Source organism: Acanthochromis polyacanthus, chromosome 9, assembly GCF_021347895.1.
Source record: "Acanthochromis polyacanthus isolate Apoly-LR-REF ecotype Palm Island chromosome 9, KAUST_Apoly_ChrSc, whole genome shotgun sequence".
NCBI classification, from domain to species: Eukaryota; Metazoa; Chordata; class Actinopteri; family Pomacentridae; genus Acanthochromis; species Acanthochromis polyacanthus.
In genome coordinates this window covers 33,805,701-33,823,081 of record NC_067121.1, presented here as the reverse complement: position 1 = coordinate 33,823,081, position 17,381 = coordinate 33,805,701, and the positions used below count along the sequence as shown (strand labels likewise).

The window sequence follows — 17,381 nt, the reverse complement described above, 5'->3', positions numbered from 1 at the left end:
TTGAGTGACAATCAGAATTATATGATTGCCTTAGATTTGAGAAGAAGACATGCAAACATACAATATATTCAATGAAAAATGCCTTTACATACAAATGAGAAACATTCAAATTTTGGATTAAATGTTTATATACATATATATGTCCATTTTACACTGTGGTATCAAAATCTGAATTATAGCAATGAAAAAGAACATTAAATGAAATATAACTTTACCTACAAACAGGTCACAGCAATTGCCTCTAATTTTTTTTATTAAGTGTTTTTATGTACGTCCACTTTACACGATGGCATCAGAACATACTACCATATTAAAGGGTAAAACATTATCTGAAAAATTTTGTGATTTCTCATAGTTTTTTGTGAATCATTTAGTATCAGTGTATCATATTACCAGCCTGCAAAAAAAGGGATCCAATTTTCCATTTAAAGACATACACAAATTTAAAAAGTTACAGCAACTATTCATAAACCCACATTTAACATCAAACATAAATGCAAGATTCAAGACCTTTATTTATCACAGACACAATTATGCATAGTATAAGGCACCATGAAATGCATTGTGGACCTGTTCCTGACTGTAACAACAAGAATAGAAAGGATATTGAACAAAAACATACAAGAAATGTAGCCTTTTTTATTATTTTTGTCTTGTTTTGTAAACGTTTTTTGCACCTTCTTGTGTCTATTTTTGCACATTTGTGCCATTTGCACATTCTGTCACTCTTGATTTTTTCTATATAATATTTTATATATTTTTATCTTATTTTTTTAATCTTATTTTATTGTACCTTCACATTGTACCTTAATTTCTGTGTTGTCTTATTGTTTACACCCTTTATTGGATATTCATGCTGTGTAACAACGTAACCCTCGTGTCGTCCCGTGGGTCCATTTCAAAGTTTGAAAATGTGGGAAAATGTATATATTTTCACAGTGAAACTTCTAGTGTCCACATTTTCAACGTTTTTGGCAAATCTTTGAACATTTGTGGTGGAAAAAAAAAGAAATGTTAAAAATGTTTTTTAAGAACATTCACCAAAAAAAAATCAACCAAAATCCAGCGAAATTCTGTGGATTTTGGTTGATTTTTTTGTGAATGTTCTTAAAGAAAATATTTGAAGTTTTACTGATATATATGTAATCACTTAGGATATTTTTAGGATTTTTTGGAACACTTTTAATCATTTTTTGAAAATATTTCCAAGAATTTTCTTGCCAAATTTTGGGAAATGTTTTATACAAAACTTTTAAGGGAAACTTTGAAGGAATTATTGGAATTTTCTTCCTGATGGTTTTGCAAATTTTCAGAAATTTGGGATTTTTTTTGCTGAATTTTTGTTTGTTTATTTTCAGACAAAGAAACAATATTTTTGGTGCCTGTAAATGAGAACAGGAGGGTTAATTTCCCAAAGTCAGTCTCTTTGAAGCATTCTCCTTTCTTAAACACGAGGTGGCGCTCTCGGTTTGTCAGAAATCCTCCAGCAGGCTAATGAAAACACACCGAGGGCTTTTGGATAAGCATCAAGTATTTGCTTGGTGTGTTAAACAGGCTGTTGTTTTCCAGGCAGCATGTCAGATCCATAGCAGGGCTTCATATACCTCACACAGCTACACCACGTGTGTTATATTATAAGGATGTGTTTTAATGCTAATAATAACGAGCTGCGTGCCGCCAGCAGTAATTACAGAGCAGGGGAAGCTTGAGAAAGCCGCGTCCAGCCAGCTGCATGGGTTGAGCAATGTAGTGCGGCGAGTTTGTGCTGCTGCCTGAGAGAATCCATCAGAGAAACAAACCGCCCCCTCCCACTCCGAGTGCCCCCGCTTCAGATGCAACTCAAAATACATGAAGCCTCCATGTTGCACAGGGAATGTAGGGCCACTGGATATGAGCCGTTTGCCTGAAAGTGTCCGCTAACTCCACCGTTAAACTACTTACTGCACGTTTATGGACGAGAACAGTCATCCGACGGGCTTCCTAGTGTTTTCAGCGCTGTTCCAGACACGGCCTCATATTTTGGATGATCCGAGCTTCACGGCTAACTCGCTAACCCGAGCTACCTGCTAACTTCACTTAGTCGCTGTTTTTTAATTTTTTTATTTCTATTATTTTTTTCTTTATCCGCTCACACTGTCGGTGTTTGCCCCCAAACGGACTTGTTCGTAGCGATGATATTTTTCGGAAAGCCATAAATGACAGCCAGTCACTGGCTTCCCTTCACCACCGTGCTAGCTGGCTGGCTACCACCGCTGCCACAACACTTTGCCTCGGACAGTTTCCTGGCTTTGTGGACGAGCTGCTCATCCTAAACGGCTAGCTAACGGTAGCTAGCAAACGAAGCAAGCGCGCTAGTACGAATAACATTGTGGGAAACAAAACGGGAATATCTACTCGTCTAAATGGACCACATGTCCATAATAACCCAAGTTTCCAACCCGAAGGAGGAGGAAATAATATCCTTTAACCAGGAAAAAGGTAAGGAAAAGTCAATTAACGATGGAGAACTAGTGCTAGCTGGCTAACTACTTTTCTCAACTGACGTTAGCTTTTATTCGCGCTTGCTAACTGTTGTTGTAGTTGAGGACACTGGTTGCCTGCGTGTGCCACCTATCAAAACATGGGACCGTAACTTGTGTTGGTCATTAAACTCTTTAGCACGCAACAAGTTTATGAGAGAGGCCTTGTCCCGAGTAAGTTACCTAACTACCCTGACGTTTGTTTGCTGCGTGTTCAGTATGAGGAGCGCTGCAGCGTGCGTTTATCACGTTAACATTTGCTAAATCAACAAGATCAAATTTGTCAAACAGTAACTAGCTGTCCACGACAACTTAAGACCAGTTACACTAACCTTTGCTTCCAAATATTTGCATTGTACACTCTTCCTTTTTGTGCTTAGACTACGAACGTGATTTGACAGGTGATTCACTGCGTGATTCACAACCGCAAGAAGCTAAAAAGTTCGTGGTGGTTTAGTTTTAAGAGTGGAAGTTATTCAGGACGAAGCAAGTATGAGGTTGGAAGGGAACTGTCTGCTGTCAGTAATGTTGAGTGTAGAATTTCAAGCAAATTAGGATAGTGTTTTATCATCAGACGTGTCACAAAGGCTTAGGTCACCTCGTAAGATGCATAGATCGACATTGCTGACTGTTTTTGTCTGTGTTGTCAGCACTGAAGCTGTCTGATTTCATATTATTGTGTGACTTGGCTCTTTTGTCTATTACTAAATAAACAGGGAACCAGTTAACATTGCCATTTCTGAGTTTTATCACCACTAAAATGTCCTTTTCACCTCGAATACAGTCCTCATTTTGATTCTCAGGCGTTGTTTATTATTGTTTATTCCAATCTCACTTCAGCATAATCTGCAGTCCAGATCCTGTTTTTTCTTCAAGTCCTGATCTGCTAATATCCATTCATAGTCATTCCTGGGACACTTGAACACTTTCCGGGTCACTCTGGTCCACGGGGTGTGTATCAGTATCGCATCTCAAACCTCACTTTTCAGACCATCAGTAATGTGAGAACTTAAGTCTTTCAAGCACAACAATGTGTTTTCCTCTGAGGCTACAAAAGTGTCCTAAAGTAACTACTGTAGATCCTATGTGACTTGAATATATGTGAGTGTCATGGGGGATTATCATTGCAGGTATGTGGGAGTTGAAGGGGATTATTGCTGCAGGTGGAGGGTGACTTAGACAATATCAATATATGGCTGTACAAATGGGTAGACGTCTCTACAGTAATAAGCAGGTTTAAAATAGCTTTATATCTCAGTAAAAATATCATCAAGATGTGGTTGTTTTTGCTGGTATTATTAAACAGTTATTTGCATATTATGAGAAGCAATTTGGTGCTTGGAGTACTGCTTAAATGATTTGTCAGTTAAGTGGTTAGTAAGTAGAAAAGTTCATCTGCTAATGGTTAAAATTAAATTGTAAGAATGGCGTGAGTCATTTCCAGTGTAAATGCCAGACAGTGTGAGCTTTGTCTTCATAAAAGCAGAACTTGGTTCTTTCCGTAGTTTTTTGTAAATTTATTTTTGGCTCTCGATTGGTGACTATAAGCAAATCTTAAAAAAAAAAAAAAGTGGTGTCATTTGGGGCTATGATGTGTATATCTCCTTATTGTGAGATACTTAGTGATAATTAAAAGACTTATAATTTGGTATTTTTTTATTTAGCAATCAAGTAAATGTGTAGAAAAATATATACTTTGTTGTCTTGTGTAGCTAGTCATAGTAGATCTTAAAACTTTATTTGTGGCAAAGTATTAGCAAATGATTTTTAAAATTGATTGTGTGATGACTACCATAGGTCATAAAATTTCTGTGCTCCTATGGGTTCTATTGTAGCGTGATCTCACGTAGTTTACCAGCACAGGAATTTAGGTAGCAGTACAATCTCACAGTGGTAATTCACTGTTGTGCATTTGATTTCTGCAAGGAAATAACACCGACTGTTGGCCCGAGTAAGAGAATATGTCAAGCAGGAGAAAATTAAATTACCAGTCAAAATAGAGCCTTGATGTTGGAGTATGTTTCCTACCTCTTCTTTTTCTCTTAAGAATGAGTCATACAGAATTCTTTCCTTGGGGCTAATTAAAATATTGTCATCATTGTAAGAATTGTATGGCCAAGGTCGATTCTCCCGTTTCTTCTCAACATTTTGAAATTGACAACATTTGAGTGTGAGGTACATAGGGATGCACATACATATAGAACAGAGTCAGATATATAACTTTGAAAAGAGAGAAAAAGTTTTTTTTTTTTATTCAACATACTGTGTTTCTACACAGTATGTCAGACTCTGATTATGTGTCAGGCTTCTTAGCTTTTTTCCCCTCAGTCATTGATTTGACTGTCCCTTATAAATTGTAAATCACCCAACTTGAAGCCCATCCCACCAGCTGTCCTGCAGGAATTAATAGGTAGTCTACCATTCCTTGAACAGGCTCCAGACTGTCTGGACAAAAATTGACCACCTTTGCTCTTGGTGTTCTTCGACTGGCTGTCTTACAACATGTGCCTGCCTTTCACTCTGGTAGCCTATATATAGACTGGCTGCCCTGCTGGCCAGGGCACCACTGACCTCAGGGCCAAGTATAACTACATACAAAGATGACGATGATCATTTTCTTGACTTTCACAGATATTCTAGGCTTAGTTTAGAAAACACAGAGTTAAAAGAAAAGGCTACCAAGCAATCTTGGTGGGTTTTGTTGGGATTTTGAAGGGTGTTGGGGGTTAAGCCACCATTCTGTTGAGATTGTTTGCATTGGGATGTTATTTAATTCATGCATCTGTGAAATGGATGGATGCCTCTTGCTTGATCCATCCTTTATAATAAATACTCTGGTATAGTCATGTGTGGTGACATTCTTCTAGTTTACTTGTTGGGGTTTGATGTCAGAGACCTTACGAGCTCCTGAACACATTAGGCGTCTTTAGATAGGAAAACGTAAGCATCACATATATTGAAAGTTTATTTGTGTAGCACATTTCATATGCAACGTCATTTTAATGTGCTTTAAATAGCATATTAAAATGTTCACACAGACACAATAATAGCATAAAAACATTCAAATTCAAACAATAGAAACAACAAATATGTCTGAAAAAATACACATTTTATGTTTAATTTCTGAAATGCTTTAATTTAATGTTAAAAATGCATAAATGTATGTTTGCATATTATTTGCCATCAATGTCCCAAGTTTTGATAATGTTCTAATTTCCAGGTGTTCATGATTTAGGTTTTAATCAAAGCAGTATTTTTTTTTTAAACAGCATGTTCCACTTTGTGATGGTGTTTGGTGGTTAGACAACCTTTGGTGATATTGGCATTACATTTATTGCACCTTAAAGTTCTAAGTTTACATTAGTTGTGGAGGCAGAGACTCAGTAATGGTTCACAACGAGATCTGATAGCTGTTTTGCAGACACAACGGCATTCTGTTGCTTAAAAAACTATGTATTTGTAGTAATGTCTCTGGCAATAACTGTTTCCAGCACAGTCTGTAGATTGTGTTCTTCACAGTGTATGACATTTTAAAAAAAACAAATGTTTTCTTACTATTAATGTCACACTCTGTTTTAGAACAAGATCTTAATCCTTTGGTACTCTGCCAATATTTTCATTTATGCTCACAGCTTTTCTCGTTGATGGGAGACTTTCTTTCATCGTTTGCAGATTTACCTTGCTGATTTTCTTTCTAGAGATTAATGTAGCTTAACTTCAACAGTGAGTGTATATGCTGAACATATTCAACTGTAGAAAATTAGTGGACTGAAAGAGGTTTAGTATTATTCTGACAGATGGTCAGTGCATCACCTAGAACAAATAGAAAGCTTTAAGGTTGCACTGCACTGCTTGCAGCCGGTAATGTGAGAGCGATGACGCTTCTCACTGTGCTGGACTAAACCTTAGCCTGAGCTATATGATGTGTCAACAATCACAAACCCACCTATGAGTCCAGGACTGTACATACACTCCTCAGCGAGAGACTGGGGACTGATTCTTCAGACACTTTTCTTCCTCAGACCCTTTCTGAAAGCTGTTGTCACACCTACTGATAAATGAGCGATGGTGTGTTCTTACTGCTGTACTGCCCAGAGCCGGATGTGCTGAAAGAAATCAGACCAATTACAACAACACAGTGAATATTTGTCTAATAAACAGTTGTTATTTTGTGGGAATGTGTTGTGAGAAGGATATGACTAAAGACATTGAACTTTTAATTATTTATTTGTGCTAATTCACCTTCTCATTACTGAATTCCAGCCCTCCATTCACCCCAGGTCAGTGATGTATTTCAGACCCAGTCCTGTGCCGTGTATGACTCAGACATCCTGGGAAATTTCTGAGGGTCTTTGTGTTGGGATCAATACTGCAACTGGTTGTAGTGATGAGTCACAGGAAGCTGCCTCACTGTCCCAGTTTTACACAGCAGCGCTAATACAGAGCTGAAATGAAAAGACAAAGTCCAGTTTAATAAAGAAACAGAAGTGGTGTGGTGCTGATCGGGTTATTTTTAGATTTATCAACGCTTCATATGTCTAGTATGATTCTCTTGCAGTGTTGTGCTCTAAGTAAAGCAAGGACAACACAGAAAACATATGAACTCGTTGATAATGTGCCAATTTCCAAACTAATCTCTAGAACAGTTTATTGCTTTGGTGGTTGTTGTAGTGCTGAATAAATTTTTGGTATTTTGCCTATCGTGTTCTGGAAATATTGGGTAGTATCAGGTATTTTGTGTGTTTCAGTTGCAAGTTGCTCAGAATAGTCACTAATTTTTTTTTAATGTTATTTCTGTGTTGGTGGATGCATGTTGTACTTAACTTGTCTTGGAGTCAAGGAGCGTATGCCACTGATAAGATATATCTTAAATACCCAGCACAGCATGCCCTTGCTTGAAAGACTGTAATTAACGTTACTGGAAATCAGTGATGGAGGTAGAAGACAGAAAGATTGGGGGAGATGGTTGTAGCTGTGATATACTGTTAGTCTGTCAATGCAGATACTTCTGGTGTGATGCTCCTGCTGAATATTTTACCTGGAAGATACAGAGCTGAAGCAAAACTAATTGTATGGTTCCTCTACCTTTTGCCATTGCAATTAATGATAAGAAACTCTGGCATATTATTTTGAGAATCAATAAATATATGCTTGACAATATATGCTTGAATATTGGAGCAATAATTCTGATATTTGTAAGAGCGTTCTAAAGTCTGTTGTGTTTCCTATGACAAAGCTTTAATGGATATTTGTCAAAGGTCAGAACTATTGGATGGCACAATATCGAGATGCCAAAAGACATGACACAATGCTCTTTGCTCTTCACTGGTCTTCAGTTGCAAAAGCATTCTGGTGGGGTGGCGCAGGGGGACTAATGGGTGGAGAGGAATGCAGCCTTGTATAGGCTCTATGGGGTCTGAGGGCCTCCCACCTCCTCCCTCTCCTCCTCCTCCTCCTCCTCTCTTGTGCATGTCCAGGCTGCTTCAGTCACTCACCTGCCAGCTGTAACGTGGGAGGGAAATGTAAGCAAGCCTTCAAAATGGAGGCTTCTAGGCCAATCAGGTGATGGGAGCCACAACAGTGAAAAAAAAGGAGGAGGGAGGAGCATGCAGCTTCCAACTTGTCACTATTAATAAAAGCTCAGTGTCTGATTTAGGCCTGCTTCGTAGTCCTGGTATGAGAGGCGATTTGCAATCGGAGCAGAGCGTGCTCTGAGCTGTCACTGTGTGTGACTGATGAAGTCACCCGGCTAGCCAAGTTATTTTCTGATCAGTGGTTCTGCCAGCGCCAGTCAACAAAACCAACGCTAATGCCATTTAATCACACTGTCAAGGTCTTACCTATTGTTGTGATTGAGTGTAGCTCACGCCGCTTTGGTCACTTAGGAAAATTGTGATGAACACATAACGGTTTGTTCCCAGTTATTCAAGCAGCATTCACACCTTGGCATGCAAATAACCAAATGTAAATGCTTCCCAGCTTTCCGCCTGCTGCGTTTTTTTATTTTATTTTTTATGACAGAACATCAATTTGCATATCCACTTGTTCACCCTCCGTTCTTCCACCCCCTCCTGTTATTTTGACAGCATCCCAGTCAAACAGCAGCCTAAAGAAGCAGAGGAGCCGGAGCATCTTCAGCACATTCTTCTGCTGCTTCCGCAACTACAATGTAGAGCCGCCAGCCGCCAACACCAACACCAGCTCCCTGCCTCCACCTGTTGAGGAGAATGGATCGCCTCCCAAGGTAAGCAGATGTTCCACTGAACACGTGCCAGTCGTCCTGCTTTGGACTGCAGAAATATTAGTCTGCAAGTGTTTTTTATCTGTTGTAAACTGTCTTTTTGTGTGAATAGTGTTTTCTCTTTGTTTTTATCTCTGTGGACCCTTTGTTTTTTTTCTCTGTTTTTGTTCTTCTTCCTACCCCTCACCCTGTTTTTGTGTGTGCGTGTCTGTCTCTCTTGTGTTGTAGTGTGACCAGGTCGAGGTCATCCCTGTCCCTAGTGTATGTATCGCCTTTTTTTCTTTTCCTTTGCATGCAGGCTGAGTGGGCTGGTGCTGGCACATCCTGTCTGTGTGGGTTCCAGCGCTCCTCAGAGAGCTCTAGCTCTGCTACTGTACCGCGGTTCATTTTCAGCCGATCATAGCGCTGGCTGTGTGGAAGGTGTATGCTCACCTATGAGTTTAAATGATGTCTCAGTGCTTGATCTGCTTGAGTGGCACTCGGTGGTTGGTATGCATCCAAAAATACTGTGACACTAACTGTCTAACATTTTAAGTGGTTCTATTATTCACCTCAGGAGCTTCCATGCAAGAAATAAATCTGTTTGTTGTGTTAATTTTCCATGCACTTGTGTTGAGAGTAAGGATTTATCTCCTCACTAGCTCCTGGTGTTTTGGTTTGCATCCTCAACTAAAGGGGGAACTGACTAATCCTGTCACTCATGGAAAGAATTAGATGTGATCTGTTCATCTGTAGCCTCAGCAAGTCTGTCAAATTGCCCACAAGTGCCTGAATGAACTCAACTTTTCAAATACAACTGAGGCATAGTTTCCATGTCAGTTTATGCTGTCAAATTCACACATACGTTTTCAAACGTATCAGGTTTATTCACATATTCACATTGAAAGTAAGACTGCTTTACTGCAGCAGCTAACCTTTGCATGGCTTTCGTCTGTAAGAATGTGTGAAGTTTCATTTAATCTCCACAGATGTGACAAAAATCTAAGGGGATTTACGGAAGCATTGCTTTCTCGAGTCTTGGGCTGTCGCAATCCACTGATGAGGAATTTTCGAGAGTTTCATTTTGACGCTTTGGGCCCATTAAACTCCTCATTCTACAAATGGCTTGATTTCAGTTTGATTGCTCTCCCGAAAATGCTTCTTCCTAACACGGTTTTGGCTTATTTTTGCTCAGCCTTAGACGTTACTTTATGCAGAGTTTATGCTGTCTTTCTCTTTGTCTCTGCCTGTCCTCTCTCATAAACTTTCACTTTCCCTTAGTGTGTGTGACGTTTTCTGCCTCGTCCTCCCCACAGCCACCAGCCAAATACCTCCTTCCAGAGATGAAAATATCCGACTATGGCAAAAAGTGTGTGGTAATTGACTTGGATGAAACACTGGTCCACAGCTCATTTAAGGTGAGAAGAGGTTTCCTATTGATGTTCTGTGTAGCTGTGAAGTAGTTACCCACACAGTGCATGTGTGAATGGGGTCACGCTTTTCCTTTTTGAGTTATGTAATCATCAGTACCTTGACAGTCCTAATTTGTTTCCTTAAGAATAGCGAATGGATTATCCTTCTGTATTCACCCACATCACTGTAAACTACAGTAAGCCTTGTAGTGAGAGTAAAAAATACTCTATAATTATCTTTACCTTTTAAAATCCAAAGCTGAGCCAGTAGTGTGCAGGAAGGCAGAGCTATGTTGAATCCATTAGATCACTGTGTAAACAAAGCAACGAAAGGAGCAGGTGGTGGAAGATGTGCTGTAGTAAAAACAAGAGCAATATTACAGGACTGATTGTACCTTTACAACAAGTGCTGGATTGTAATCGGAAAGGCAGAGTACGAGGCTGATGATGGCCACCAGCTGCTGTTAGTGCAGCGTCTTCTTTAGCTGTAACAAACATTATCATGTGTATAAGTTTTCTGAAGTGCAGCAGATATAAGAATATCTTGTGTCTGGAGCTGATTCTGCTCCTGTTTCTTTCCCCTGTTTTAACCTCAACTTGACCTCTGTTGGTCCAGTTCTGTCTGAAGAAGAACATTCATTGTGTGTTGTGTTAAATTAGTCCAGAGGCTACAGAAGGAGGGAAACCAGGAGGGGCTGTTTGGGCAAAAAAATAAAGAGATGCATTAGTTTCTTCTTCCTGTAGATTTGACAGTCTACGAATAGAGTTTTGGTTTTACTAGCGTGACCTCTGCTGTTCAGCCGAGGTACTACTGCAGCACTTTAAGTGACACCACTGTATGTTTTTTGTTTTTTCTCACAGCCCATCAGCAATGCTGATTTCATTGTGCCGGTGGAGATTGATGGTACCGTTCATCAGGTATTGTACATACATAGTGAAGTAAACCATTTTTGTTAGGGGGGGGATTCCGTCATGTTCCTATAAGAAGATCCTGAAGAGAATGACTGTTATCCAGTTCAAGTAATCCAGGATAGGCTGTGTGTATCCTGGTTGGCCTATTCATGATTACTTGCACTGGATGGCAGCCACTGGACGAATGGAGAGGGATATCTGAACTGTGAGTGAGACGGTGTCAACAAGCCGAAGATGTTTAATAATGCAAGAAATGACTATCAGGGATTCTTTTGTTGCAATTTTGTGAAATGTGTCATCATACAGTCTTGTTGAGCTGTAAACGATTGTGGAAGTTGATCATCCTCCTCACTGATGTTGTGCTAACAGTGTTTGGCTGACACTCCCGTTAGAATACGTTTTTTTTTCTCCATTTTTAAACCTAAAGTCTGTCCTCTGTCTTGCAGGTGTATGTGCTGAAAAGACCCCATGTGGATGAGTTTCTTCAAAAGATGGGAGAGCTGTTTGAATGTGTGCTCTTCACAGCAAGCCTTGCCAAGGTGTGTTTCCACGTGGACATGCTTTCTGCTCTGACACGTGTTTTGGTTACAAACAAAGTGACACGTGTGGAACCATGAACAGCACTGATTATTCATTAACTTTCAGCTGCTCTTGCTTTCTGGTTTTTCACACTTGCTCTGCTTCGTTTTCCATCTGTCTCATTTGTATCTTAGCCAGTAATGCATGGGTAAGTTTCATGAATGAGACCCAGAAACAGCCATGTCATGTGACCAGTACTGTTGTAGCATCAGATATTCCTACGCTGAGCCAAAGGTCGGAGTTGGTGGTGCTTAGTTGTGTCATAGTGTAGTATTTCCTGACGCGTCATTGTTCCTAGCGATGACCGACAAGATGCTTTGCCTCCCTTTGGAATAATAGTGTAGCATTTAGTTTTTGCAAGTTGTTCTGTTTGTAGTTGAAGCATGTGAGCAGAAAAATGTGTTTCTTTTTGCCTAGACAACATGCAACGGTCAAATTGCTGATGCTGTGGAAACATTTATTATTTTTTACAGCAGGTAAACATTTCTCTGTTTGTTTGGCTCTAACAGTATGCAGACCCCGTGGCAGACCTGCTGGACCAGTGGGGTGTGTTTCGAGCGCGACTCTTCAGAGAATCGTGCGTCTTTCACAGAGGGAACTACGTGAAAGACCTCAGCCGGCTGGGGCGAGAGCTCAGCAACGTTATCATTGTGGACAATTCACCCGCTTCTTATATTTTCCATCCAGAAAATGCTGTAAGTTCTTCAAACACAATCAGAACTACATCTCTTTGACATTGGATTTTCCCAAGCTGCCACTGTGTGCTGTCTTGTTATGATGCATGTTCTCAGCTGAAGGCGTTTGTTAAATCTGCACACGTGTTGAGCTGTACGTTAGTAAAACCATTGAACTAAGCTGTGCAGTTAGAGCAGATGAACTGTCTGAGTTCAGTCGGTGATGCAGAAAATGACAAATCGTATTTTTATGATTTGCTCTCAGCTCTTTTTTTTATTAATTGATACTACAGAAAATACAACACAGATGAGACAATTTACTCATCTGACTGTTCTGTTTATTTTAGATGTTCTTTTGTTTTATTTTACTTCTAGCCGCATGGTTCTTTAGTGTGATGTTATCTCTAATTTTTAAATTCTCTGACTTCTTTTACTTTAATTTCTAATGTTAACCTTCAGTCTTATTCTTTAATTTTTAAACTGCCTAGTTCTTTTGTTGTTATGATTGCTAATCAAGCTAATTATTCATTTAATTTATTGTCATTTTTACTATTTTTTTAATTAACTGCTCTGACTTGTCTCCTATGTCTTGTTTGATTGTCTCTGTGTTGCATGTTTTAACCCTTTAAGCTTCAGTGTACCGCCGGCGGTACACCTACTAATTTGCATAGGAATTTCAGGAATGTCCGACGGCTGCAAACACAATTATACAAACACTATACGCCGATGGAAAGCTTAGATTCTCATGAATCCGCCGGTATAAACCACTTTCAGATGCGATTACCACAGCGGGTGAGAAAAACACATTTGTCCGACAAAAACAAATATTCATCCATCCGTTCTCTATACACGGCTTCAACGCACACAGCGCGACTCACATTTCCGGGTTTATTATTACACACAAAAAAAAAGATTCCATAAAAAACGGCCATAATCCAACCTTTTACATCCAGATGACACAAGCCAGTAAACTATTTTATCCAAAACATGTCCTGAAGTCAGTATAAAATCCCAGAATCGGTCATTTTCAAGGAAATGCACCTCGCGATACCCGTCCAATATTCCCTGTATTTTTCGTAATTTTTTTTATTTAAAAATAGAATATTAGCGATTTTTTTGTACTGAAAACGGCTGGAATTGACTGAAGCTTAAAGGGTTAACTGTCAAACCACTTCAAATGTTCTTCTTAAAGGTGCTATATAAATAGAATTATTATTACGACATATGTATTTGTCACAGAAAATATTCAGTCAGTTACATTTAGATAACTTCTATCTGATTTGGCCAAAAAAAAAGTTTTCATTTTGTGGCTCCATATATGTCTGAATCCATGGCTGGCTTTTTTTTTAACATGCATTTCTTTCTTTAAGGTCCCTTTTTTTTGATAACTATTGTTCTCAAGTCACTGCCAAGTCTGGTGTTGAACGTCTGCCTCGTTGGTGACTGTCGGCGGTTCTCTCGTCTCCACAGGTCCAGTTCAGTCCTGGTTTGACGACATGAATGACACAGAACTCCTGGACCTGCTGCCTTTCTTTGAGGGACTCAGCAAAGAAGAAGAGGTTTACGGAGTCCTGCAGAATCTGAGAAGCAGGTAGCAGGACACAGCGCGGCGCCGCCTGTTGCTCTCCATCCTCCCGTCTGCCGATCTCTGCCCCTTTCTACAGCCACATCTCTCAGACTCAGGCAGATCCTCCCACACTGCGCCCCGAGAGGCCCCTGGAGTGTCACTGTGGAAACCTTCATGTCTCTGATCTCATCTCCTGGTGACCGGCTGCCTTCTGAGTGCCATCAACATACGACAATATTTAAATATCCCAGGAGCACTGTGTCTCACAAAAAACCCACACCAGAAAATGCACAGAGCGTCCTAAGCTGATAGTATCGGGGCAAAATATTAAGAGGAACGAACTCTGGTCTTTATTTTCAAATCAAGAAAGTTTTACTATTGGGTGAAGTGCTTATTTTAAAACCAAAAAAAAGAAAAAAATGGGAGCATCTCTTTGTCTGAGACTTGTTTTGTGGTACAACACAAAGATTTTGTCCTCATATTGTTGCTATGCAGGCAGTTTCTGGTCGTAGAAAGGACTGTGATTCTCTTTTCTTACTGAATGAAGTGCCTTGTGTGAATGTTGTTTATATGGGGAAATATTTTGTACGTGGCATATTTCCAGAGTACTTCAGTCTTTTCACACAGTATGCTTTAAAGTGGACACAGAAGTATCTTTATATAAAAGTTTTACTCCACTTTCTTTGACCATCAAACGCTGGGCAATTGACTCATAGTATTCTTTATTTTCTCAGTATGCTTGTGCCATTATATAGATGTGACTTTGTTTCTTTCTGCTTTCATTATACGTAGAAATAGTTCATTTGTTTTAGGCTAAGGAGTATGTTTGCAGTTGTGAACTTCACGCCCCACCTGCGAGTACAGTAGTTTTTTCTGTGTTTGATAATTTGATCTGAAAGCTCTGATAAAACTGTGCCATTTATTTTTTTTCTCTGTCTGTCCCCATTTTATCTCATTTTATTATTTGCCAAATAAGGAAATTATTTTTTAACAGGCTTCATATCTTACCGGGGTTGAGCTACAACTGTTAAACCTTTAGTACTAAGTATAGCATTCTAGGCTTTATTCTTGTTTTATTCTATGTTTTTAATGTCCACAGATCCTCGTCTGTCATTGGATGGGACGCTTTTAGCCCAGTTTTTTTTTTTCTTCTTTTAATTATTTTTGGCACATAATTGGTGCAGCTTCACCCTTTGGGGATGATCTTTCTCCAAAATTGGCAAAAGGTGTCCTTTTGTTGTTTCAAATGGTCTGGGATCTTACAGCAAATAGGATTGAGTGCCATGTTTTTATTTTTTCATGATGTCTTTAGGGAGTAGACTTTAGTGTTGGATGGAGTTTGAACAGTGTTGAAATGGAGCCGCTCTCCTTCTGATTTAAACAGGTGGAGAGTGTTTTTTTTTTCTTCACAGACTCTTTACTTTTCAAACTGCTGTTCACCTCAGTGCCTACGTTTGAGAGGAGCCCAGCAAACTGAATGCTGCAACATCAGCTACCATGGCAATAACCTTTTTGGGAAGGGAGGGAGGGGAGCTTCCATCCCAACCGTTTGGTTTGAGTGTGTGGAGCACTTGACAAAGCTGGCCAGTGGAGGTTTGTTAACAGTGAGGCTGGTCTGGTTATCACAATTGCATTCAGTGTTAATTAAAAAAACATCCAAATATTCATTTTCACATCATTTGATCCAAAATCTGGACGTGTATAGTTTAATCTTTTCGAATCAAATTCATTTTTAAGCGCTGAAACAACTTGAATGTTGCTCGGTCGGCAGCCAAGCGACGTTGTGTAGTTAACTACGTTGACAGGTTTTGTTGTAGAGGGAAGTAAAGCGGACGCCTTCCAAGCCCGCAGATGGGCGCTCAGTCCTCCAAATGTTGGGGTCCAGCTCTGAATCCGACACTACCGGGCCACTGCAAACGGACTGTGAAGAACCTCATCGTGGCATTGATGCCTTACTGCCTGCGGAGGCACAAAGCAATGTTTCTTCATTAATTCCACGGTTGCATCTACGTGTTTGAGCGTTGTCTCTTTAGCATTTTCCTCTGGAGTGTGAAAACAGCTCGGCCATATATGTAGACCGTATGTGGCTCAGGTGGGTGAAACAATCAAACGAAGCTCAGCGGTGCCATCTAGGGATTCAACAAACCTTATTTTATTGCTTGGTTTATGGGTCACGGTGTTGCATTTGAAACACCTACACTACTTCATAATTTCCAACCAGTTTTTGTTGCTTTTTTGTTCTTGTTGAAAGGCTGCTGCTGCTCCTTCTGGCGTATTGAAAATGATCTGTCTTTTACATAAGCATTTCTGTTGGTAGTGAGTGTTCAGCACACGACGGTGGTTTCAGTGCAATGTCCTTTTATAAGAAGCGACTCTTCTCAACCTCTCGATGAAAAACCTTTCTCTGAAAATGTTCTTTGTATCATTGTGATATTTTTCTACCTACATTTTGTCAGTATTTGGTTTGAAAAGTTGCATATTTACCCATTATATCCAGCTTTTTGTCCCCCCCCCTTTTTCTTTTCTTTCAGATCCATAAAGTCCTTCTCTCTTGCCGCTGGTAAGAAATCTCAGTCAGGTTTCGAGTGTGTTTCGCACAGACGTCTCGTTCGTGTTTCTCCTTTGTGTACCACCTCACTCACAATCACATGTTGATCATTTTGTATTCAGTTTAACACCAAAGTTCTGAAAACACTTCAGTTTAAGTCACTGTGCTTTTTTCAGGGGGTCAGGTTCTTCACTTCTTTTTTTTTTTTTTTTTTTTAATAAACACTTGTTGGTTCTTGTTGGCTTACTTTGAGTGTTGGCAGCGTGGTGTCATCCTGAGCATCAGTTTTTTTCTTTTGCTTTCCTTAATAAAAAGGCTTCATCAGAACTATTTTGTCATGTCTGCTTTCTCGAAACATCTGGCATGGCTCATGAACTGATGCCAAAGATCATCCTTTTAGACCGCTGTGACTGAGGATTCTGTTGTTCTATCGACCTGATTCAATCTGTTAACACCACAAGTAATGACAGAGTGTTGCTGTGTTTTATTCAGAGAACTTTACAGTCAATTTGATTTATTTTTGGCATTCATTTCCTTCTAGACTTGTCACAATAAAGCACACTTTTATCGAGAAATGTCGCTTGTTTTCTGTCAGCAGTCCAGCGGCAACTCAGCTGGTTTACGAGAGAATTTATGTCCATTTAACCCTCCTGTTGTCCTCATTTACGGGCACCACAAAGTATTGTTTCCTTGTCTGAAAAAAATCAGCAAAAAAAAAATTCCCCAAATTTCTGAAAATTTGCAAAACCTTCAGGAAGAAAATGTGAATAATTCCTTAAAAGTTTACTTTAAAAAAAAATCCCCCAAATTTGGCAAGAAAATTCTTGTAAATATTTTCAAAAAATGAGTAAAAATCTTCCAAAAAAAATCTTTAAAATATCTAAAGTGATTACATATATATCAGTAGAACTTCTATTTTCTTTTAAGAACATTCACCAAAAAATCCACCA

General features: G+C 39.4%; 1 protein-coding gene across 3 annotated transcripts; it reads left to right on the top strand.

Moving 5' to 3' along the window:
* Window positions 1-1,330: 1,330 nt before the first annotated feature.
* Window positions 1,331-16,758, top strand: LOC110969466 (CTD small phosphatase-like protein). 3 transcript variants are annotated; one of them, XM_051953483.1, is made up of 8 exons: window positions 1,331-2,478; window positions 8,606-8,763; window positions 8,989-9,021; window positions 10,056-10,157; window positions 11,013-11,069; window positions 11,510-11,602; window positions 12,152-12,341; window positions 13,787-16,758. In XM_051953483.1, exons 1-8 carry the CDS (start codon window positions 2,403-2,405, stop codon window positions 13,909-13,911), a joined length of 834 nt encoding a protein of 277 aa, XP_051809443.1. In that variant the 5' UTR covers window positions 1,331-2,402; the 3' UTR covers window positions 13,912-16,758. The 3 variants fall into 3 exon arrangements, with proteins under 3 accessions (XP_051809443.1, XP_051809442.1, XP_051809444.1); XM_051953484.1 differs by lacking the exon at window positions 8,989-9,021 and having other exon boundaries at window positions 1,340-2,478; XM_051953482.1 differs by lacking the exons at window positions 8,989-9,021; window positions 13,787-16,758 and having other exon boundaries at window positions 1,338-2,478; window positions 12,152-12,391.
* Window positions 16,759-17,381: the final 623 nt, after the last annotated feature.

Coding starts and splice junctions, on each gene's coding strand:
- LOC110969466 (XM_051953483.1), top strand. CDS start 2,403: ATGGACCACATGTCCATAATAACCCAAGTTTCCAACCCGAAGGAGGAG. Junction 9,022..10,055: donor AGGTCATCCCTGTCCCTAGT/GTATGTATCGCC, acceptor TCCTCCCCACAG/CCACCAGCCAAATACCTCCT. Junction 11,070..11,509: donor TTGATGGTACCGTTCATCAG/GTATTGTACATA, acceptor TCTGTCTTGCAG/GTGTATGTGCTGAAAAGACC.